The 23,388-nt window shown below is 44.3% G+C and overlaps 1 protein-coding gene across 1 annotated transcript in view; it reads left to right on the top strand.

The window, feature by feature from the left end:
* The window catches only part of LOC115139158 (sodium/potassium/calcium exchanger 4-like), a 49,107-nt gene that overhangs the window by 11,465 nt on the left and 14,254 nt on the right, over positions 1-23,388 (top strand). The window contains exons 3-9 of the mRNA XM_029676291.2: positions 9,938-10,014; positions 12,335-12,409; positions 12,743-12,827; positions 13,271-13,374; positions 20,200-20,274; positions 20,393-20,418; positions 20,563-20,616. Coding sequence (XP_029532151.1) covers positions 9,938-10,014; positions 12,335-12,409; positions 12,743-12,827; positions 13,271-13,374; positions 20,200-20,274; positions 20,393-20,418; positions 20,563-20,616 — 496 coding nt within the window. The remainder of the gene's footprint in view (positions 1-9,937; positions 10,015-12,334; positions 12,410-12,742; positions 12,828-13,270; positions 13,375-20,199; positions 20,275-20,392; positions 20,419-20,562; positions 20,617-23,388) is intronic.

Raw genomic sequence — 23,388 nt, 5'->3', positions numbered from 1 at the left:
CCCGGTAGAAGAATGGGGGAGTGACTGTCCTGTGCTGCCCAGACCCCAGTAGAAGAATGGGAGAGTGACTGTGCTGCCCAGACCCCAGTAGAAGAATGGGGGAGTGACTGTCCTGTGCTGCCCCAGAACCCAGTAGAAGAATGGGGGAGTGACTGTCCTGTGCTGCCCCAGAACCCAGTAGAAGAATGGGGGAGTGACTGTCCTGTGCTGCCCCAGAACCCAGTAGAAGAATGGGGGAGTGACTGTCCTGTGCTTCCCCAGAACCCAGTAGAAGAATGGGGGAGTGACTGTCCTGTGCTGCCCCAGATCCCAGTAGAAGAATGGGGGAGTGACTGTCCTGTGCTTCCCCAGAACCCAGTAGAAGAATGGGGGAGTGACTGTCCTGTGCTGCCCCAGATCCCAGTAGAAGAATGGGGGAGTGACTGTCCTGTGCTGCCCCAGAACTCAGTAGAAGAATGGGGGAGTGACTGTCCTGTGCTGCCCCAGAACCCAGTAGAAGAATGGGGGAGTGACTGTCCTGTGCTGCCCCAGAACCCAGTAGAAGAATGGGGGAGTGACTGTCCTGTGCTGCATGCAGCACCTTCTCTCGTTCATGTCTATATGTTCATATCTATCTTGTCCAACACGCCCACATCAGACTCTCATTTATTCATGTATTTGTATTCAAGTCCCATTCTCGCTCACCATTGAGAGGTTTGACTCAACACTTTTGTATATTATTCATGAGTGTATGGTTTTTACATCAATTAGCTGTTTAGAGCAATGCAGCAATTTTATAATTCAGCCATGCATTGATTTGGCCACGAAGTACATTCTGAATAGGACCCACTGCTATAAGCGTTTGTTGCATGTCCATGGAGTGATCCTTTAGGGGGACTTGTTTTACCTATCACCCCATTACACAGTTAGGTTATTGAAGCAGCAATCTACTGGTCCAACAAGTCTGCTTCCCCTGTCACTCTGCTGCCCTGTCACTCTGCTGCCCTGTCACTCTGCGGCCCTGTCACTCTGCGGCCCTGTCACTCTGCGGCCCTGTCACTCTGCGGCCCTGTCACTCTGCGGCCCTGTCACTCTGCTGCCATATGATGTCTGAAGGGACTCTTGTGTCGTCAATCTACTGGAGCAGAAGGTGTATGTGTGTGTGTGTCAATGACATTTCTGTGTGTCTCTGTATGTGCACATCAAGGGTGTGTGTGTGTGTGTGTGCGCGCGGCTGTTGTGGAGTGGGTTTACCCAGCCATGTGATGGGGAGGCACAGCTTGGACTGGTACGTCAACCGCCACATGCCAACAGTGGGATTTGCAGTGTTGACATGGTTTCTAGGTGCCACGGCAACATGCTCAGATGTTCAGCCTGACCCTGACCAGCTCCCCAGAGTAGACGGTATGATGTGGGCCTCCATTGATGATGTCACATAATTCTTGTGTACCTAAGACATCATTGGCAGGCATAACGAATGACAATCTGGTCATGCAAATGAGTAATTATCTACAAATAATGAATTACGATTCGTTACTTGCAACTTTCATCATTTACATTTTCCAGTTGAATATTATGTTTTGCAGTACGTATTTCAGAAAATAATCAACACCCTCTTGACTAATCAGAATGTAATATTCTGTCATGCTATGGTATGAATTTTAGTAATGGCATTTCTTGTGGGGAACCTTATTGATCTGGTTTAGTCCTTGGCAGAATGGTATCAGAACTGGCTAGTGTGATGCGTGGTCGGTCTGTCCTGATATGGGTCCAGGACAACAGATAGACGAACCCCTATACTGAGCCCTGTTATGTAAGGCCTCCGCATACATCTATCAGTCACATTACCGACTACATGCATTAAATTACAGCATAGTTAATGTGTTCTGTTTGATTATGGCTGATAAGTGAATGGACTTTTTGAAAGGTGCACCTAGGGCTTCTGCTGTGACCGTATTAACGCCACACCGGTGGTCATGAAGTCAGTCAAATTCCACGTGACCGTTTAGTTACGGTAATTAGGCTTCTTCAAGCTCTGATGTTGCTGATGGTCATTAGTAGCCTACCAAACTTCCTAACTGCCTGGTACTCAACACTCTATTGTCCCTCTAATCACTCTGACATCAATGCAAATGTACTTGAAAATCTAATCAAACACTTAATGAAAGCCCATGAGCTCATGTTGCGCAACATTTCTGTAGGCTATGCAATTGTAGGAGAACAGAGTGATGGCCTCTATTTAAAACAATGAGGATCCCATCAGCTTTCTATAGGCTTACTATTTATTTTTCAACTTTCCTAACATTAAGCACATTGCTTCTCTTTACAACAGGAGTATAGCCTTTACAACAGGAGCGTAGCCTTTACAACAGGAGCGTAGCCTTTACAACAGGAGCGTAGCCTTTACAACAGGAGCGTAGCCTTTACAACAGGAGCGTAGCCTTTACAACAGGAGCGTAGCCTCTCGTTACTACAGGAGCGTAGCCTCTCGTTACTACAGGAGCGTAGCCTCTCGTTACTACAGGAGCGTAGCCTCTCGTTACTACAGGAGCGTAGCCTCTCGTTACTACAGGAGCGTAGCCTCTCGTTACTACAGGAGCGTAGCCTCTCGTTACTACAGGAGCGTAGCCTCTCGTTACTACAGGAGCGTAGCCTACCTGGCTGGCATGAAGATAAACCACGGGGAAAAGCGTCCTCCATTCGTTCTTTAAGTGCATAGATTACATTTTTTTTTTTCGCCTGCCCCTTTTTCGATACAGCTGCATGATAAGGGTCCATTCTAAATCCAAACTAATTTCACATATCTTATTTAATAAACTCAGCAAAAAAAGAAACATCCCTTTTTCAGGACCCTGTCTTTCAAGGATAATTTGTAAAAATCCAAATAACTTCACAGATCTTCATTGTAAAGGGTTTAAACACTGTTTCCCATGCTTGTTCAATGAACCATAAACAATTAATGAACATGCACCTGTAGAACGGTCGTTAAGACACTAACAGCTTACAGAGGGTAGGTAATTAAGGTCACAGTTAGGACACTAAAGAGGCCTTTCTACTGACTGAAAAACACCAAAAGAAAGATGCCCAGGGTCCCTGCTCATCTGTGTGAACGTGCCTTAGGCATGCTGCAAGGAGGCATGAGGACTGCAGATGTGGCCAGGGCAATAAATTACAATGTCTGTACTGTGAGACACCTAAGACAGTGCTACAGGATTGACAGCTGATTGTCCTCGCAGTGGCAGACCACATCTAACAAAACCTGCACAGGATCGGTAGATCCGAACATCACACCTGCGGGACAGGTACAGGATGGCAACATCTGCCCGAGCTACACCAGGAACACACAATCCCTCCATCAGTGCTCAGACTGTCTGCAATAGGCTGAGAGAGGCTGGACTGAGGGCTTGTATGCCTGTTGTAAGGCAGGTGCTCACCAGACATCACCGGCAACAACGTCGCCTATGAGCACAAATCCACTGTCGCTGGACCAGATAGGACTGGCAAAAAGTGCTCTTCACTGACGAGTTGCAGTTTTGTCTCACCAGGGGTGATCGTCGGATTCGCGTTTATCATCGAAGGAACGAGCTTAACCCCGAGGCCTGTACTCTGGAGCGGGGTTGATTTTGGAGGTGGAGGTTCCGTCATGGTTTGAGGTGGTGTGTCACAGCATCATCGGACTGAGCTTGTTGTCATTGCAGGCAATCTCAACGCTGAGGCCTACGGGCCATGAATAGCAAATATAAGTTCAAACTTGTAATGTTCACAAGAACTTAAATTGATAAAAAGATCTAACACAACATTTAGGTGATAATATATGGATTATTATGGATTTATAATCAGCTAAAACGGGGCTGTCATTTTGGACCGGGAACACAGAATTAATCAACATGAAACGAACACAAAAGGAGGGTTAAATCAAAAGTCTGATGGGTGACAATATTAGCCAATCACTTGTGAATGATATATTTTCACTGACTTTTTAAAGTCTTAGTCGCACAACTCATGTAGGCCTATATGTTTTGATAAGGTTTGTATCACAACGAAAGTGGCCAAATGACTTCTTAAAATGAAGCACATATGTACTTTACAAAGAGTGTACAGCCCAACATAAGCAGCACGTTTCAATTTTGAGGAAGATCATTTTCGCCATAAAAATGCACCTTTTTGTAGTAAAAGCATTACATGCATAATTGCATTTAAGGTCACTTTTGATTATGGTGTTTTCCCAGTAATGGAATATTTGCTTATAGCGTAATGCCATGTGCTCATTGCTGTGCTTATGTGAATAAATAGCCTATTAATTAATTTGGGATCTATCGTATCCCACAACTGTCCCAGACTATGTTTGGAATATTTATTTCTCACAAAAAAAATAGGTCAACTTTTGTACTATGGGGGACCTTCAATTATGCACCTCGGAATTGGATAATAATGCACGCAGTTGTATCCCTGATGTATCGGTATTCGCTTGTAGCCTGTGAGAAAGACCCAATCACGTGATGGAGAGCCATGTGAGGTGCTTCTGAGCGCGCAGTACTCTGGGAGAAGGGCACAACGCAGCACTCCGGGTCAAGGGCACAATGGCTACTGGTCGCAAAAGTAATGGATTTTTTTAGGTTGCATTACGGCCACACAAAGGGGATGCCGTCGGGAAATTCAAGGCATTGCTTGTCAAATTGTGAATGAAATATTTAAAAAATCATCATTAGAGTCGCGTCATGCTGACTTACAATGAATTAAAAATCAAAACATATATAGCCCAACGTTTGTAGAACAACAAGTTACATTAACTCATTTAAGCATCTAGGAGTACCTATTTCTATGTTAAGTCCTCAACACAGAATAGCCGCATATGCGCGCTCCTGCAAATCCTTTAGAGAAAATATCCGTTCTATTCAATTCCGCTTTGTTCAATTGTATTCTTAATACTATAAAATAATGCCACAGAATTTTAAGCAAATCTTGTCTGCTAAATGAACTAGTGTATCCCACAGCCATTTGGCATAGCCAGATCAGGACCTAACATAAGGACAACTCAGAGCATGTTATTCTGTTCTTCTGAAATGGACTACATTTTCTTCATATCATGTTGCTTTAGACCTGTCTAAAATAATGGATTTATTATGACGGTGTAGACTATTACATGGATTTATTATGACGGTGTAGACTATTACATGGATTTATTATGACGGTGTAGACTATTACATGGATTTATTATGACGGTGTAGACTATTACATGGATTTATTATATTACATGGATTTATTATGACGGTGTAGACTATTACATGGATTTATTATGACGGTGTAGACTATTACATGGATTTATTATGACGGTGTAGACTATTACATGGATTTATTATGACGGTGTAGACTATTACATGGATTTATTAGACTTTTTAAAATGTAGATTTAAAAAAAAAAAATGTTACCTTTTATTTTACTAGGCAAGATCAGTTAAGAACAAATTCTTATTTTCAATTTTCAGGGGCAGAACGACAGATTTGTACCTTGTCAGCTCGGGGGTTTGAACTTGCAACCTTCCGGTTACTAGTCCAACGCTCTAACCACTAGGCTACCCTGATGTTCCAAAGGTCTGAATCAGTGGCTGTGTGGAAGCCAGAAGATGCTAAATTAGTTTGTTAATTAACGGTCAATTACCGTGAGACCGACAGTCATTTGCATGACAATGACCAGCTGATGCAATTTTGTGACGCCACAGTCCTAGGTGCACCCGGATAAGAACATGAAATGCCTACATTAAATTTGGCAGAGATGGCAGACCATATCCATGTACTACACACACACACAGCCTATTCAGTCATGTTGATGTACCAATACATATGGAGATATGTTTGTCAAGTCCAAGCTTAACAAATGTATTTAGTGTGTGAGAGATGTGGCGAGGAGAGCACTAGAGCTACTTATGATCACAGGCCTAATGTCCAGACAGGTGTGGCCTATAGGATCTGGTATGTGGCAGGAGATGATTGGATAAGAATCTCATTGACCAACCAGTGGTTCGCACTAGCAGGGCAGAGGCTTGTGCTGGTAAACCCTCCAACAGAGCTCTGGACTTAGATTACTCCTGGGGCTGTGGTGTGTGGGTGTGGAGGAGACGGATAAACAAAAGTGTTGCCAGCATTTTCTTGCATAAGCAGCCGCCACTCGTCAGGTGTCCAAACAGAAAAGCCAGTGATTTATTAATAGACGTTTCTCTCTGCCTTCCCAGTTAGACTTCCCAATGAAACAATCCCAAACAAATTCAACAACAATGTGACAAAGGAGGTTATTCTGCTGTTGTCCTTTTCACAAGGTCCATTGAGAACACTATGTATTTACGTGGTACAAAATGTAGTTTGTTAATGCTACACATTAGTGCCGGTTTACACTAACTGCCGTTGTGGAAAACAATATCGATAGAATGTACATTTTGTAGACTGACTAAAATACTACTTGGGCATTTTTAAAAAGGTCATCGTGGAAATAAAATCATTTTTAACATTGTATTTTGTCTGAGTCAGATGGCTCAGCTCATGTGACGTAAAGATGTGGTGACGTTGGCACAGAATCTAATATGATAGAAGTTAACATATTATTTAAGGGCACCAAACTATTTTAACTTTGCATGTGTGCAATATGTCACTCAGACTTTATCTTAGCCTACTACTTTGCACGTTGTTTTGTCATAACTAAAGGTATTCTAGTTGAAATTGATTCACATTGGAATGCTTTTAGTATGACTTTGTGGATTAGGGTCCTGTACACTCAACATTTGGCACGAGATGTGATTCATAACAGAAAGGAGTTTTTCTAAACAATAATAAATCCCGACTTTGGAAACTCTCCGTTGGATCACAACCATTGTGTCATGCATCAGTTGTACAACTTGAGTGTCTATACCGGGGCCAAGGTGTATCACTGCATGTGATTTTGAAGTTGCATTGTGGCAGTGCATTAATGTATGGTGTGCCACTTAACATTCATATCAAAGTGGTGCAGTGTCCATTTTACACACTTAGCTGGTACACAGATATACCTATCTTATGCATGGGTAGGAAGGGTGGTGAGAGCCTGCGTTTCAATTTGTGTGTACCATGTTCAGGAATGTTGATTTAAAAATAAAAATAATTATCCACCAAGAACATTATTTCAAAGTTGACTCCGGTTGAAACGGAATGATACATAGCCTACTCCAACGAGATATCCCCAAAAGGGTTCTACACATTGTTTCACACTGACCAGCTGCAACAACCTGAGGAACACAGCAGCGGGTTGTCAGTGCAACTGCCGTCACCTCTGGATCCCACTTGTGTGCCGCATTTTTTTAAAGGGTGAATCTGCATTTGGAAAAATAAATCGACAACCCCACCACTGATTTGGTGAACAGCTGAGGGATGGGCTGGATTAATGTAACCCCTCTCAAACTCATGGACAGAGCTATGGAGGCAAGGACTGACCATCCATTAAATCAAAATGATAGTTTTAACCATGCTTTAATGATATGGTGTTTGTTTACAATTACGTTTGTAAACAAAAATTGATGTAGAAACCGCAGATTACCAATGTTTAAACAACACTGTCGGATAAATTATATATCGATGCATTATGACGTTCTTCCAATTAATAGCGAGACATTTGGCACAAAGCGAGCATATAGATAACCTTGTCCTTATGTGAGGGTGTTAATCTAGCTAGTCTATATGATGCTATTCTTGGGCCAGGTTTGAGACGCGTCATTTAATCAAGCAGCACGCTCACGCCTAAGGGCTGCTCCCCTTTCTGTCTGCTGTAGCAGTAGCCTAGCAAACTCCCCGCCTATCCCCGTGTGGCAAAGGGCTGTTGAAGCATGTTCCTGTCCGGACTGACCTTCGCAGGGAAGGACACGGGCAAACCCTGCGCAAACGGTGTCCGGTTCACTGTTTACAACGCGGTGAGCGAGAGGCGAACCCCTCCGTCCGCCCAACTGTGCGCTAGCTCCCGGTCGCGTCCTCTAAGTACTTTTTTGCTATCGTACCTATTTATACCACGCGCACAGCCAGATCTGATTGCATCGTGGCACCAAGGGATTGTGCCATCAACTGCAAAGAGGGAGAGATGGTGATGGCTGGTAGAGCCATTCAATTATTGATTGACTCTCAGAACACCCCAGTCAGTATTGGAAGACGTAACGGGCAAACGTGGACTGTACAGAGAGCGGGTTAAAGCCACTCTAGGGGAAACGTATGTTATTTACTTGGATGGCAGCTCTATTTGATTCCTCTAAGCTTTGTAGTCGTCATTGCCAAATGAGTCAAGTTAATGATGCCTATAGTATTTTTGAATTGGGCTATTAATGTTATTGTTGTGTTACATAATGCCACTCGAGTACAAAGCCTCCTCGTGCGCAGCTGTCGTTTTAATTTATTGCACCTGTGATCTCCAGAACAGTAGTCTACACCAAGCTTTCGCCACAATGACTGCCTTCATAAATACAATAGGCAAAATCTAGTCAGTGGTGTAATATTTTTCCGCACTGAATTTCACATATTGCCTTTGTTGACTATCTGTTGTGACATGCAGCATCCGACCTTGGGAGGACTCAGACATTTCTCTGTGGGGACTTTGTCACGTAGCAAAGTACCGACACTGCGCTAATATAAACAATTAATGCTGCTAGCGGAGATTAAGCACCATGGACAGCGACCAACGGGAATCCCCGATCTGACATTTAAACGCTCTCTTTCCTCGTCCCTACCTGCATGTCTACTGGGGAAGGGATGTCATAGGCCACTGTAATATCATATGATATCCATTGGAAGAGTTGGGCCAAAGCAATGTTGCCAAGGAGGATTTAGAACTTGGGTTAGTGAATCAGTCATGAGCGCCATCTAATGTATATAGACGGTGTATTGCACTAGGTGTGTGACAGGTGCACTGGTATAGGGTCTCAGGTGATCATTGCCATTTCATGAGTCTATATGCCGCAGAAGATCAAATGTAGGTTATTGGTGCGTACTTAGTATGAAACTGTGCTTAGTACTTCTGCTGGTTTTTGAACTGTAATGCATGACTATTGTATCAAGGCATGTGCAAATGCAGGAGAGCTGATCTACACGTAGCCTATGGGGGCTTTTGGACAATCTAGGATCATATAACTTCATGGTCTGGTATCCTGATTGCCTGTGACATTCTTCTACACAATGGAAGTAATGGGAAGAGAAGGTACATGCAGGTGGGAGTATATCTGACTTCTGGTGGATACAACATCATTCCTACTCCAGACACTAGCTGGGTCCCATGGAGGGCCAGTCTGTTGCTCACTGCTGTGGCCAGATGCTCAGCAGAGTGACTACGTTTTTGGGCAGTACAGGGATCAGTAGAGTCAGGGGTCAACCTGTGTTCTGGCCAGGTTTAAAGGGCTTCTGGTGGTTTTTTTTCTCATGGGCTTCTGGCCAGGTTTAGAGGTGGTGAATGAGCCTTGTGTCTGTGTCGCCACCTAGCTTCCTTGCACTCTATCAGGTCCGTGTTCAGTAGGGCACACTGTAAAGAAAGCTCTTTGAAATGTTTGCAATGGAAAACAAGGGTTTCATATTGCACAAGTTCAGGTAGTATATATGGTTCTAAACTGTTTCTCCCTACTGAACACACAAACCAGTTCATGCCCTTTGAGAATGACCTCATTGTCATTATTTTAGGTGATGAGGATTGGTCCATTGGTGACACAATGCAAACAGAAATGAAGTCGTGTTTCGGAGTTGACATGTATTTGTACACGCATTGTGTCTTTACAAACTTCTGTCAATCACGTCACCACAGAAATGAAGTAATGTGTTTCGGAGTTGACTGGAACATTTTCAAAGTCTTTACAAACCTCTGGGTCAGTGTTGCCACCACGTCACAAGGTGACCTCGTCCTTGGAGTTTGGACATCTGGCACATCGGGCACATTACTGACATGCGGTGATGTTTTCTCTCCTCAGCGATCAAGGAGTTCCCTGAAGACCTTTTCACCAACAACGAGCGCAAGAGTGGGGCCGTCCTGCTGCACATAGTGGCGGTAAGGCAGCTCTTTGAATGCATCTATTACTAATTATGATGCTTTCTTCACTGGTCCAGTCCAAAATCAACCTCTTGTCCCTAGCCCTAGTTGGTAGACTTCTTGATTGCCCCCGGTATGACAGGTGTAAGTAATATGGGAATTCCTCCACCTAGACCTTGGTCTTAGAATGATGGCTGGAGTTTTCACCACAAATATTTGCTAGGGTACTGATGGCTTAATTCAATATCTTCACATTAATTATGTTTATATCTTGTATTTTGTTATCCTGAAAATATTTAAGGGGTCAAGTGATCTCGGTTTCAGTGGGTAAGAAACGTCTGGTACCCCCAGTATTATCACGAGGTGTCTGGGGGTAGGGCACTAAGGGTAGGGTGTCAACTCACACTGCCCAGAGTGGGTGACAAATGCACTTTGGTGATGACATTTCACTTATGTTCTAAAATTCATTTTTACCAAGACATATGATTGTTCATGTTGTGAATCGTTCGTTCAGGGGGTCTGTCTCATATTATTAACATTATGTCTAAGTTTGATTTCGTAACCTAATACATCCCATAATACGCACTGAGCTCTGTTGACCGAGCGGTGCGCTTTCTCGCAGCGACTTGTGGTGGTCGCAAAAAGCCAAATTAACATGACACAAACTGAATTAAATGTAAAAGGCTTTGCAAATACAAAGCTTGTGGTACGCTCAGTGCTCTGACATTTCACAGTGATACTGTCTTTGTTTTTGAGAGACATCTTTGAAAAAGAACAGGAATTTTGCATTAATATGTAAAAGCGTACACTAAAATCTGAAAATACTACGTGTCATGTCTATCTTAGCTGTATTGTTTTATATGCTCTGGAAGCGATGCTATTTTTCTGATATTTGACTGCTTTTTTTTTGGTCTGGCCTCCACTGATTTAGTCACCCCAATTTTTAAAATGTATTTTTTACCCATTGGTCAAAATGTGTTAATTAGACACCCTATTAAGGGTTGAATGGACTGGCATACCTTGTCTCCATTCTCCACCACACCAGCTTGATCTCACACTAATTTGACCCAAAGCAGGGTCTCCTGCCCCCTTCTGTTGCCTCACTAACAGCAAACCTTGTCCTGTTGGGTTCTGTCCCGCTGGGTTCAGCCCTGGTCTAGGGGTTCTGTCCCGCTGGGTTCAGCCCTGGTCTGGGGGATCTGTCCCGCTGGGTTCAGCCCTGGTCTGGGGGTTCTGTCCCGCTGGGTTCAGCCCTGGTCTGGGGGTTCTGTCAGCCCTGGTCTGGGGTTCAGCCCTGGTCTGGGGGTTCTGTCCCGCTGGGTTCAGCCCTGGTCTGGGGGTTCTGTCCCGCTGGGTTCAGCCCTGGTCTGGGGGTTCTGTCCCGCTGGGTTCAGCCCTGGTCTGGGGGTTCTGTCCCGCTGGGTTCAGCCCTGGTCTGGGGGTTCTGTCCCGCTGGGTTCAGCCCTGGTCTGGGGGTTCTGTCCCGCTGGGTTCAGCCCTGGTCTAGGAACCTTTCCTCAATTTTACAGGTCTTCATTGTAAATATGAATGTGTTCTTAATCGACTTGCTGTATAAATAAAATACATTTCACATGTAATATGTGTCAAGTTAAGAAGAATCTTGATTCATTTAATGTAATGCTATGAGGGTGAGATGAGAGGACTAATGGTAAATTGGAGCTAATTATTCACTGGTCTTACAGTGCCCCCTGTGGCTGGGCTGGAGCACAGCACCCTCTGGACCCAGTGTCAGTCTTGATCTATAATTTATATATCTATCACGTCAGCTGTACTGAAATAGAATAGTTTTTTTTTCTCTCACTCCCACAATGCTAAGGAACAATTGCCTGCTCACGTCTTTGTGCTGTCTTGCCAACTGCTATGGTTATTTGGCATGAAAATGATCACAATAGTTGGCTATACAGCACGAATAGATCTGGGACCAGGCTAGGCAGATATTATGCAGTATGCACTGCAGTTAATGTCTAAGCAATATACAAACAATTTTCAACGTGATTGTATCAATCCCAGATCAGATGGCTATCATTCTACTAGGTGGTAATAGTAGTTCCATCTTCAGATATGTTAGGTAGAATGTTCCCCACATTTATTACCTTAGGTATGTAATCCTAGATGTTTCTAATCCTCTCAGATCTACGTCATACCTAGCAGCTATGTGTTAGGGCTCCATTTTGGGATTGGTCGATAGTGCTCTCTAGGTCCTTCCTTCCTTCCTTGATCTGCCAAGTTTCCTATCAGTTAAGCCAATTTCTGTTGAGTTCATGTTTGACGCGTATGCTCGCACACACACCATGACTTCTCTCCCGTCTCTCCACAGGCCCTCTATATGTTCCTGGCCCTGGCTATAATCTGTGATGACTACTTTGTGACATCGCTGGAGAAGATCTGTGAGGTGAGGGACAGTTTCCCCCCACCCTTGTTAGGAACACAATCTGGTGAAAATGGTCAGAGATATTAGGCCTTATGTTCTTAACACAGGTAAGTTTTCTGCTAACATAGTAGCTAGGTTGGCACTTTACTTCTCGAGTAATACTTTCACTAATCAATATTCTTTGAGAACTGAATCAAATATTCCTAATGAAGTACTTCTCTATTCTATGATTGATTTGGGTGTGAAGATGCATGAAGTGCCACATTTTAAATGCAAAGCTTTTTGGAAGCTCACCTTGAGTAAGCACTCTGGTCTCCTCTCTGGTCTCCTCTCTCGTCTCTTTCTGTCCGTCAGAAACTAGACCTAAGTGAGGATGTTGCCGGAGCCACTTTTATGGCAGCTGGGAGTTCTGCTCCAGAGCTGTTTGCCTCTGTCATTGGTAAGATATGACACACACACACCAACACATCTCTGATACCCAGAAGTAAAATGTTGTGTATTTGCGTCAGATGCTGGATTATGTTTTGTGGAGAGATGTATGGGATGAAACACTAACCATACTAGAGAAGTCTCCCTCCCCTAAACGTAAACTTTCAGACAAAGCATGAACCAAATGTCCCCTCCCCATTCTGAAATGTGAAAGATGTCAACTCCTGGGAAACTGATTTGTCCAAATGATCAGTGTCTAATAAAAAACCTGCGTACCGGAAAAAAGTGACTTAATCATCGCATCCCACAGTCTTCTGACAGACACTACGTGTGTCTTCACCAGATTTAACACACGCACACACACCAATATATCCAAATATAAAAAACACACACACACTTTCCCAGATGGCTGTTGTCAGGGCTGATTGTGGATGGCTCCCTCCCTCTGTGCAGGTGTCTTCATCACCCACGGTGATGTGGGGGTTGGGACAATCGTTGGCTCAGCCGTCTTTAATATCCTGTGCATCATCGGTGTGTGCGGAATCTTCGCCGGACAGGTGTGTGTGTTTCTTTCCACGTATGCATGTGTGCGTGCAGGTCTCGTTTAGCGCAGCATTTGCGTTTAGATCACTTATGGGCTGAGAAGTAAATGGGAAGATTGAGTTCCCCTAAGGGGAACCATGTCCAGATGACTGTTGATGTTTGTCTTGGAAAGCATATTTCTGGGCCCGTGTTCAGAAAGCGCAGGAATGCTGATTTAGGATCAGTTTAGCCTCTTTTAGATGATAATGAATAGGATTACAGAGCCTTCAGAAAGTATTCAGACCCATTAAAACAAAATCATCAGCAATCTGCACACAATACTCCATAATGACAAAAGTGAAAACCGATTTCTTTTGACATTTTTGCAAATGTATTAAATAAACAAATACCTTATTTATGTACAGTTGAAGTCGGAAGTTCACATACACCTTAGCCAAATACATTTAAACTCAGTTTTTCACAATTCCTGACATTTAATCGTAGTAAAAATTCCCTGTGATTAGTTAGGATCATCACTTTATTTTAAGAATGTAAAATGTCAGAATAATGGTAGAGAATGATTTAGTTCACCTTTTTATTTCTTTCATCACATTCCCAGTGGGTCAGAAGTTTACATACACTCAATTAGTATTTGGTAGCAGTGCCTTTTAAATTGTTTAACTTGGGTTAAATGTTTTGAGTAGCCTTCCATTCCTCCTGACAGAGCTGGTGTAACTGTCAGGTTTGAAGGCCTCCTTGCTCACACACGCTTTTTCAGTTCTGCCCACACATTTTCTATAGGATTGAGGTCAGGGCTTTGTGATGGCCACTCCAATACCTTGACTTTGTTGTCCATTTGGAAGACCCATTTGCGATCAAGCTTTAACTTCCTGACTAATGTCTTGAGATGTTGCTTCAATATATCTACAATTTTACTTCCTCATGATGCCATCTATTTTGTGAAGTGCCCCAGTCTCTCCTGCAGCAAAGCACCCCCACAACATGATGCTGCCACCCCAGTGCTTCACAATTGGGATTGTATTCTTCGGCTTGCAAGCCTCCCCCTTTTCCTTCAAACATAACGATGGTCATTATGGCCAAACACTTTTATTTTTGTTTTATCAGACCAGAGGACATTTCTCCAAAAAGTACGATCTTTGTCCCCATGTGCAGTTGCAAACTGTAGTAGAGGTCGACCAACTATGATTTTAACGCCTATACCGATTATTGGAGGACCAAAAAAAGCCGATGCCGATTTAATAACTAAATAAAAAATTGTTTTTTTTATATATATATATTTTATTTATTTGTAATAATGACAATTACAACAATACTGAATGAACACTTATTTTAACTTAATATAATACATCAATAAAATCAATTTGGCCTCAAATAAATAATGCAAAAACAAAGTGTTGAAGAAAGTAAAAGTGCAATATGTGCCATGTATAAAAGCTAACATTTAAGTTCCTTGCTCAGAACATGAGAACATATGAAAGCTGGTGGTTCCTTTTAACATGAGTCTTCAATATTCCAAGATAAGAAGTTTTAGGTTGAAGTTATTATAGGACTATTTCTCTCTATAACATTTGTATTTCATTAACCTTTGACTATTGGATGTTCTTATAGGCACTTTAGTATTGCCAGTGTAACAGTATAGCTTCCGTCCCTCTCCTCGCTCCTACCTGGGCTTGAACCAGGAACACAACGACAACAGCCAACCTCAAAGCAGCGTTACCCATCGCTCCAGAGCAAGGGGAACAACCACTCCAAGTCTCGGAGCGAGTGACGTTTGAAACGCTATCAGCGCGCACCCCGCTAACTAGCTAGCCATTTCATATCGGTTGCACCAGCCTAATCTCGGGAGGTGATAGGCTTGAAGTCAAAAACAGCTGCTGGAAAATGCACAAGTGCTGTTTGAATGAATGCTTACTAGCCTGCTGGTGCCTACCATCGCTCAGTCAGGCTGCTCTATCAAATCATAGACTTAGTTATAACATGATAACACACAGAAATACGAGCCTTAGGTCATTAATATGGTCGAATCCGGAAACTATAATTTAGAAAACAAGACATTTATTCTTTCAGTGTGTCGTGGAAATTTCCTTAATTACCAAATGATGAGAGAGCAAATCACACGAGTCAGAGTTATGCTTAATCTTCACCTTTAATAATAATTAAGCTTTTGCAATTGCATTTTGACTTTCAACAGTTCAGTATCTCTAATGAAAAGTTGAGAGTCCCCAACAAAATGGCAAATGGGATCCTTTATAGCAAAGATCCACCCCCTCCTAGACGACATGACAAAACACAGGTCTTAGGAACTTACAGAGAGAAAAAACCTTACTTCAGAGAGAATATCCCCTAGTCAGACAGAGTGGGCTATACATTATCGTTCAGTTTGGTCTCCTAAACAAAGCTCTTATCTCGTCCTTGGTACAAAATGGTACCAAGACATTACCCCCACCCTATGATATATATCAAATTGTCATTTAGATAGAACCAATTCTAAATACAACCAATCAGAGGACAAACTCACAGAGAGGAGAGTGACCCTATAGGTCAACAAAGAGGGAGCATAGAATGATTCCAGACACTGCCACCCTCCTTTCCCCCCATGAGAAAAGTAGGGAGTCACTGCCACACCGAAAAGATATGTTTACACATGATGACCCCTTGACCTCTCCCCTCTCTGTGGCCCATGCAACTTAGTCCTGATATAGAACAGATAACTGCCAATGGCCACCACTATAGTACAACAAAATACATTCTTATGAGAAATAACTCATAACATATCATGAAAATAACACATCTTATCTATGTTACCCAACTAATTCTGATCATTCCACAACAAGTGTAATACGGATCAGTTCCGTATTTTATCTAACTGGTGGCATCCATAAGTCTAAATATTCCTGGTACATTGCACAACCTTCAATGTTATGTCATAATTACGTAAAATTCTGGCAAATTAGGCGGCCCAAACTGTTGCATATACACTGATTCTGCGTGCAATGAACGCAAGAGAAGTGACACAATTTCACCTGGTTAATATTGTCTGCTGACCTGGATTTATTTTGGCTAAATATGCAGGTTTAAATATGTATACTTCTGTGTATTGATTTTAAGAAAGGCATTGGTGTTTATGGTTAGGTACACATTGGAGCAACGATACGCACCGCATCGATTATATGCAATGCAGGACACGCTAGATAAACTAGTAATATCATCAACCATGTGTAGTTAACTAGTGATTATGATTTATTTTTTATAAAAAAGTTTAATTCTAGCTAGCAACTTGTCTTGGCTTCTTACTGCATTCGCGTAACAGGCAGGCTCCTCGTGGAGTGCAATGAGAGGCAGGTGGTTAGAGCGTTGGACTAGTTAAATGTAAGGTTGCAAGATTGAATCCCCCAAGCTGACAAGGTAAAAATCTGTCATTCTGCCCCTGAACGAGGCAGTTGACCCACTGTTCCCCGGTAGGCAGTCATTGAAAATAAGAATGTGTTCTTAACTGACTTGCCTAGTTAAATAAAGATTAAATGAAGGTGTAAAAAAAAATTGGGGCCAAATCGGTGTCCAAAAATACCAATTTCCGATTGTTATGAAATCGGCCCTAATTACATCGGCCATTCCGATTTAATCGGTCGACCTCTAAACTGTAGTCTGGCTTTTTATGGTGTTTTTGGAGCAGTGGCTTCTTCCTTGCTGAGCGGCCTTTCAGGTTATGTCGATATAGGACTCGTTTTACTGTGGATATAGATACTTGTACCTGTTTCCTCCAGCATCTTCACAAGGTCCTTTGCTGTTGTTCTTGGATTGATTTAAACTTTTCGCACCAAAGTACGTTCATCTCAAGGAGACAGAATGTGTCTCCTTCCTGAGCAGTATGACAGCTGCATGGTCCCATGGTGTTTATACTTGCATACTATTGTTTGTACAGACGAATGTGGTACCTTCAAGCGTTTGGAAATTGCTCCCAAGGATGAACCAGACTTGTGGAGGTCTACAATTTTTTTCTGAGGTTTTGGCTGATAAAAAAATAAAATAAAACTATTAATTTCAAGCAAAAAGGCACTGATTTGAAGGTCGGCCTTGAAATACATCCACAGGTACACCTCCAATTGACTCAACTGATGTCAATTAGCCTATCAGAAGCTTCTAAAGCCATGACATAATTTTCTGGAATTTTCCAAGCTGTTTAAAGGCACAGTCAGTCAATGTTAACTTCTGACCCACTGGAATTGTGATACAGTGAAATAATATGTCTGTAAACAATTGTTGGAAAGATTACATGTCATGCACAAAGTAGATGTCCTAACCGACTTGCCAAAACTAGTTTGTTAACAAGAAATTTGTGGAGTGGTTGAAAAACTAGCTTTAATGACTCCAATCTAAGTGTCTGTAAACTTCCGGCTTCAACTGTACGTATTCAGACCCTTTGCTTTGAGACCCTAAATTGAGCTCCAGTCCTGTTTCCTTTGATCATCCTTTATGTTTGTAAAAGTTATTTGGAGTCCACCTGTGGCAAATTCAGGTGATTTGACATGATTTGGAAAAGCACACACCTGTCTATATAAGGCCCCACTGTTGTTAGAGCAAAAACAAAGCCATGAGGTCGAAGGAATTGTCCGTTTAGTTCCGAGACAGGATTGTTTCGAGGCACAGATCTGGGGAAGGGTACCAAAACAACATTTCTGCAGCATTGAAGGTCCCCGAGAACACAGTGGCCTCCATTCTAAATGGAAGAAGTTTAGATTCACCAAGACTTCCTAGAGCTGACTACCCGGCCATACAGCGCAAACAGGGGAGAAGGGTCTTGGTCAGGGAGATGACCAAGAACACGATGGTCACTCTGACAGTGCTTCAGAGTTCCTCTGTGGAGATGTTTGTCCTTCTGGAAGGATCTCCCATCTCTGCAGCACTCCACAAATCTAGCCTTTATGGTAGAGTGGCCAGACGGAAGCACCTCGTCAGTAAAAGGCACATGACAGCCCGCTTGGAGTTTGCCAAAAAGACCCCTAATGGACTCTCAGACCATGAGAAACAAGATACTCTGGTCTGATGAAACCAGTATTTTATTCTGGCCTGAATGCCAAGCATCACATCTGGAGAAAACATGGCACCATTCCTACTGTGAAGCGTGGTAGTGGCAGCATCCGTGCTGTGAAGCGTGGTAGTGGCAGCATCCGTGCTGTGAAGCGTGGTAGTGGCACCATCGTGCTGTGGCAGCATCCCTGCGTGGCGTAGTGGCAGCATCCCATGCTGTGGTAGTGGCACCATCGCGTGGTAGTGGCACCATCCCTGCTGTGAAGCGTGGTAGTGGCACCATCCCTACTGTGAAGCGTGGTAGTGGCACCATCGTGCTGTGAAGCGTGGTAGTGGCAGCATCCGTGCTGTGAAGCGTGGTAGTGGCAGCATCCGTGCTGTGAAGCGTGGTAGTGGCAGCATCCCTACTGTGAAGCGTGGTAGTGGCATCATCGTGCTGTGAAGCGTGGTAGTGGCACCATCCCTACTGTGAAGCGTGGTAGTGGCACCATCCCTACTGTGAAGCGTGGTAGTGGCACCATCCCTACTGTGAAGCGTGGTAGTGGCACCATCCCTACTGTGAAGCGTGGTAGTGGCACCATCGTGCTGTGAAGCGTGGTAGTGGCACCATCGTGCTGTGAAGCGTGGTAGTGGCACCATCCCTACTGTGAAGCGTGGTAGTGGCACCATCCCTACTGTGAAGCGTGGTAGTGGCACCATCCCTACTGTGAAGCGTGGTAGTGGCACCATCGTGCTGTGAAGCGTGGTAGTGGCACCATCCCTGCTGTGAAGCGTGGTGTGGCACCATCCCTGCTGTGGCGTAGTGGCACCATCCCCTGCTGTGAAGCGTGGTAGTGGCACCATCCCTGCTGTGATCACGTGCTGTGTGGCACCATCCCTGCGTGGTAGTGGCACCATCCCTGCTGTGAAGCGTGGTAGTGGCACCATCCCTGCTGTGAAGCGTGGTAGTGGCACCATCCCTGCTGTGAAGCGTGGTAGTGGCACCATCCCTGCTGTGAAGCGTGGTAGTGGCACCATCCCTGCTGTGAAGCGTGGTAGTGGCACCATCCCTGCTGTGAAGCGTGGTAGTGGCACCATCCCTGCTGTGAAGTGGCACCATCCCTGCTGGCGTGGTAGTGGCACCATCCCTGCTGTGAAGCGTGGTAGTGGCACCATCCCTGCTGGGAAGCGTGGTAGTGGCACCATCCCTGCTGGGAAGCGTGGTAGTGGCACCATCCCTGCTGGGAAGCGTGGTAGTGGCAGCAGTTTACCTTCCAACAGGACAACAACCCTTAGCACACAGCCAAGATGACAGAAGTGGCTTTGGGACAAGTCTCTGAACATCCTTGAGTGTCCCAGAGCCTGGACTTGAACCTGATTTGAACAATCGCAACACTCTCCATCCAACATGACAGAGCTTGAGAGGATCTGCAGAGAAGAATGGGAGAAATTCCCCCAGTACAGGTGTGCCAAGCTTGTAGCATCATACCCAAGAAGACTCGAGGCTGTAATCGCTGCCAAAGGTGCTTCAACAATGTACTCAGTAAAGGGTTTGAATACTTATGTAAATGTGATATTTCAGGTTTTTAGTTTTTTTTATAAAGTAGCAAAAATGTGTAAACCTGTTTTTGCTTCGCCGTTATGGGCTATTGTGTGTAAAAACTATTGAATCAATATTATAATCAGGCTTTAACCTAACATGTGGAAAAAGTCAGGGTTTCTGAATACGCTATACGTAGAAAAAGGGATCCTAGATCAGAACGTCTAGTCTGAGACACTTTAGTTACTGAATACCAGAACGGGAACTCTTTCCTGACTCTTTCTCTTTCTAGGTCGTAATGTTGGGTTGGTGGTCTGTTTTCCGAGATTCATTCTACTACATCTTGTCTATCCTAGCTCTTATTGCAGTAAGTCTGACATTAAATTGCTCTTAACATGTACTGTATTCCACCATAAACAATAATATTTATTGAATACTTCCTAACTGGCATTGTTTTGATTTCTGCCCGTTCTCTTTTTCCCCAGTTCATTTACGATGAGAAGGTGGTGTGGTAAGTGATCTGCACTGTTTAAAAATATGACCTTTTATTTCATTGGGTTATTTACCTGAACTCTGCTCCTTATTGGGCGATATGTGATTTTATCGGGTTACTGTGATGTGATTTCATTGGTCTGTGCTCCTCTTTCCGTCTCAGGTGGGAGAGCCTGGTGTTGGTGCTCATGTACTGTGGATACATCCTCATCATGAAGTAAGTGCTGCACTACTAAGTCTGACATCACGCAACTCAGGGCGGCCAATGAAACTGAGGGCGGATATCTTGAAGAGATTCTCCTGTACTTTTTAGCCAGTAGTTCTATAAGTAGAGCTAGCGAGCCAAAAGTGGTCCCCGGAAAAAGAAAATGGTGTACGACTTCATATACAGTACCGGTCTCAAGTTTGGGCACGCCTACTCATTCAAGGGTTTTTCTTTATTTTGACTGTTTTCTACATTGTAGAATGCCAAGAGTGTGCAAAGCTGTCATCAAGGGTGGCTACTTTCAAGAATCTCAAATATAAAATATATTTTTAACACTGTTTGGTTACTACATGATTCATAGTTTGTCTTCACTATTATTCTACAATGTAGAAAATAGGAAAAATAAAGAAAAACCCTGAAATGAGTAGGTGTGTCAACTGTTTTGACTGGTACTGTATGTGCAGACATGTGAAAAGTATGTGGACACCTGCTTGTTTTGATTTATTTAACTAGGCAAGTCAGTTAAGAACAAATTCTTATTTTCAATGATGGCCTTGGAACAGTGGGTTAACTGCCTGTTCAGGGGCAGAACGACAGATTTGTACCTTGTCAGCTTGGTGGTTTGATCTTGCAACCTTCCAGTTACTAGTCCAACGCTCTAACCACTAGGCTACCCTGCCGCCCCTCCACTCTAACCACTAGGCTACCCTGCCGCCCCTCCACTCTAACCACTAGGCTACCCTGCCGCCCCTCCACTCTAACCACTAGGCTACCCTGCCGCCCCTCCACTCTAACCACTAGGCTACCCTGCCGCCTCTACACTCTAACCACTAGGCTACCCTGCCGCCCCTCCACTCTAACCACTAGGCTACCCTGCCGCCCCTCCACTCTAACCACTAGGCTACCCTGCCGCCCCTCCACTCCCACTCTAACCACTAGGCTACCCTGCCGCCCCTCCACTCTAACCACTAGGCTACCCTGCCGCCCCTCCACTCTAACCACTAGGCTACCCTGCCGCCCTCCACTCTAACCACTAGGCTACCCTGCCGCCCCTCCACTCTAACCACTAGGCTACCCTGCCGCCCTCCACTCTAACCACTAGGCTACCCTGCCGCCCCTCCACTCTAACCACTAGGCTACCCTGCCGCCCCTCCACTCTAACCACTAGGCTACCCTGCCGCCCCTCCACTCTAACCACTAGGCTACCCTGCCGCCCCGTTGAACATCTCATTCCAAAATCATGGGAATTAATATGGAGTTGGTCTCCCCCTTTGCTGCTACAACAGCCTCCACTCTTCTGGGAAGGCTTTCCACTAGATGTTGGAACATTGCTGCAGGGACTTGCTTCCATTCAGCCACAAGAGCGTTAGTGAGGTTGGGCACTGATGTTGGGCGATTAGGCCTGGCTCGCAGTCGCCGTTCCAATTCATCCCCAAGGTGTTCGATAGGGTTGAGATCAGGGCTCTGTGCAGGCCAGTCATGTTCTTCCACACCGATTTCGAAAAATAAAAATCTGTATGGACCTCGCTGTGTGCATAGGGGCATTGTCATGCGGAAACAGGAAAGGGCCCTCCCCAAACTGTTGCCACAAAGTTGGAAGCACAGACTCGTCTAGAATGTTATTGTATGCTGTATCGTTTTAGAATTTCCCTTCACTTGAACTAAGGGTGCTAGCCCAAACAATCAAATCACATTTTATTTGTCACATACACATAGTTGGCATATGTTAATGTGAGTGTTGCGAAAAGCTTGTGCTTCTAGTTCTGACAGTGCAGTAATATCTAACAATTCCCTAACAACCACCTAATACATACAAATCTAAAGGGGTGAATGAGAATATGTATAAGTATATGGTCGAGTGGCATAGGCAAGGTGCAATAGATGGTATAAAATGCAGTATAGACATGTAAACCATTATTTAGAGTGGCATTGTATAAAGTGACTAGTGATCCATTTATTAAAGTGGCCAGTGATTGGGTCTCAATGTAGGCAGCAGCCTCTCTGAGTTAGTGGTGGCTGTTTAACAGTCTGATGGCCTTGAGATAGAAGCTGTTTTTCAGTCTCTCAGTCCCAGCTTTGGTGCCCCTGTACTGACCTCAAATTCTGGATGGTAGCGGGGTGAACAGGCAGTGGCTCGGGTGGTTGAGGTCCTTGATGATCTTTTTGGCCTTCCTGTGACATCGGGTGTCATGGAGGGCTGGTAGTTGGCCCCCGGTGATGCGTTGTGCAGACCGCACCACCCTCTGGAGAGCCTTGTGGTTGTGGGCGGAGCAGTTGCCGTACCAGGCTGTGAAAGTTTGAGCGTTTTGGGTGACAAGACAAATTTCCTCAGCCTCCCGAGGTTGAAGAGGCGCTGTTGCGCCTTCTTCACCACACTGTTTGTGTGGGTGGACCATTTCAGTTTGTCAATGACGTCTACGCCGTGGAACTTAGACCATTATTCCTCCTCCACCTACTTTACAGTTGGCACTATGCATTCTGGTAGGTAGCGTTCGCCTGGCATCCGCCAAACCCTGATTCGCCCATCGAACTGCTAGATGGTGTCGTGTGATTCATCGTTCCAGAGAACGTGTTTTTCTACTGCTCCAGAGTCCAATGGCGATGAGCTTTACACCACTACAGTCGACACTTGGCATTGCGCATGGTGATCTTAAACTTGTGTGCGGCTGCTCTGACATGGAAACCCATTTCATTAATCTCCCGACGAACAGGTCTTGTGCTGCCGTTGCTCCCAGAGGTTTGTCTGGAACTCTGTAGTGAGTGTTGCGACCGAGGCTTTTTACA

This window comes from Oncorhynchus nerka, linkage group LG13, assembly GCF_034236695.1.
Source record: "Oncorhynchus nerka isolate Pitt River linkage group LG13, Oner_Uvic_2.0, whole genome shotgun sequence".
NCBI lineage: Eukaryota > Metazoa > Chordata > Actinopteri > Salmoniformes > Salmonidae > Oncorhynchus > Oncorhynchus nerka.
Note: the sequence above shows the minus strand (reverse complement) of the source record. Positions and strands in the feature narration are given on the sequence as shown.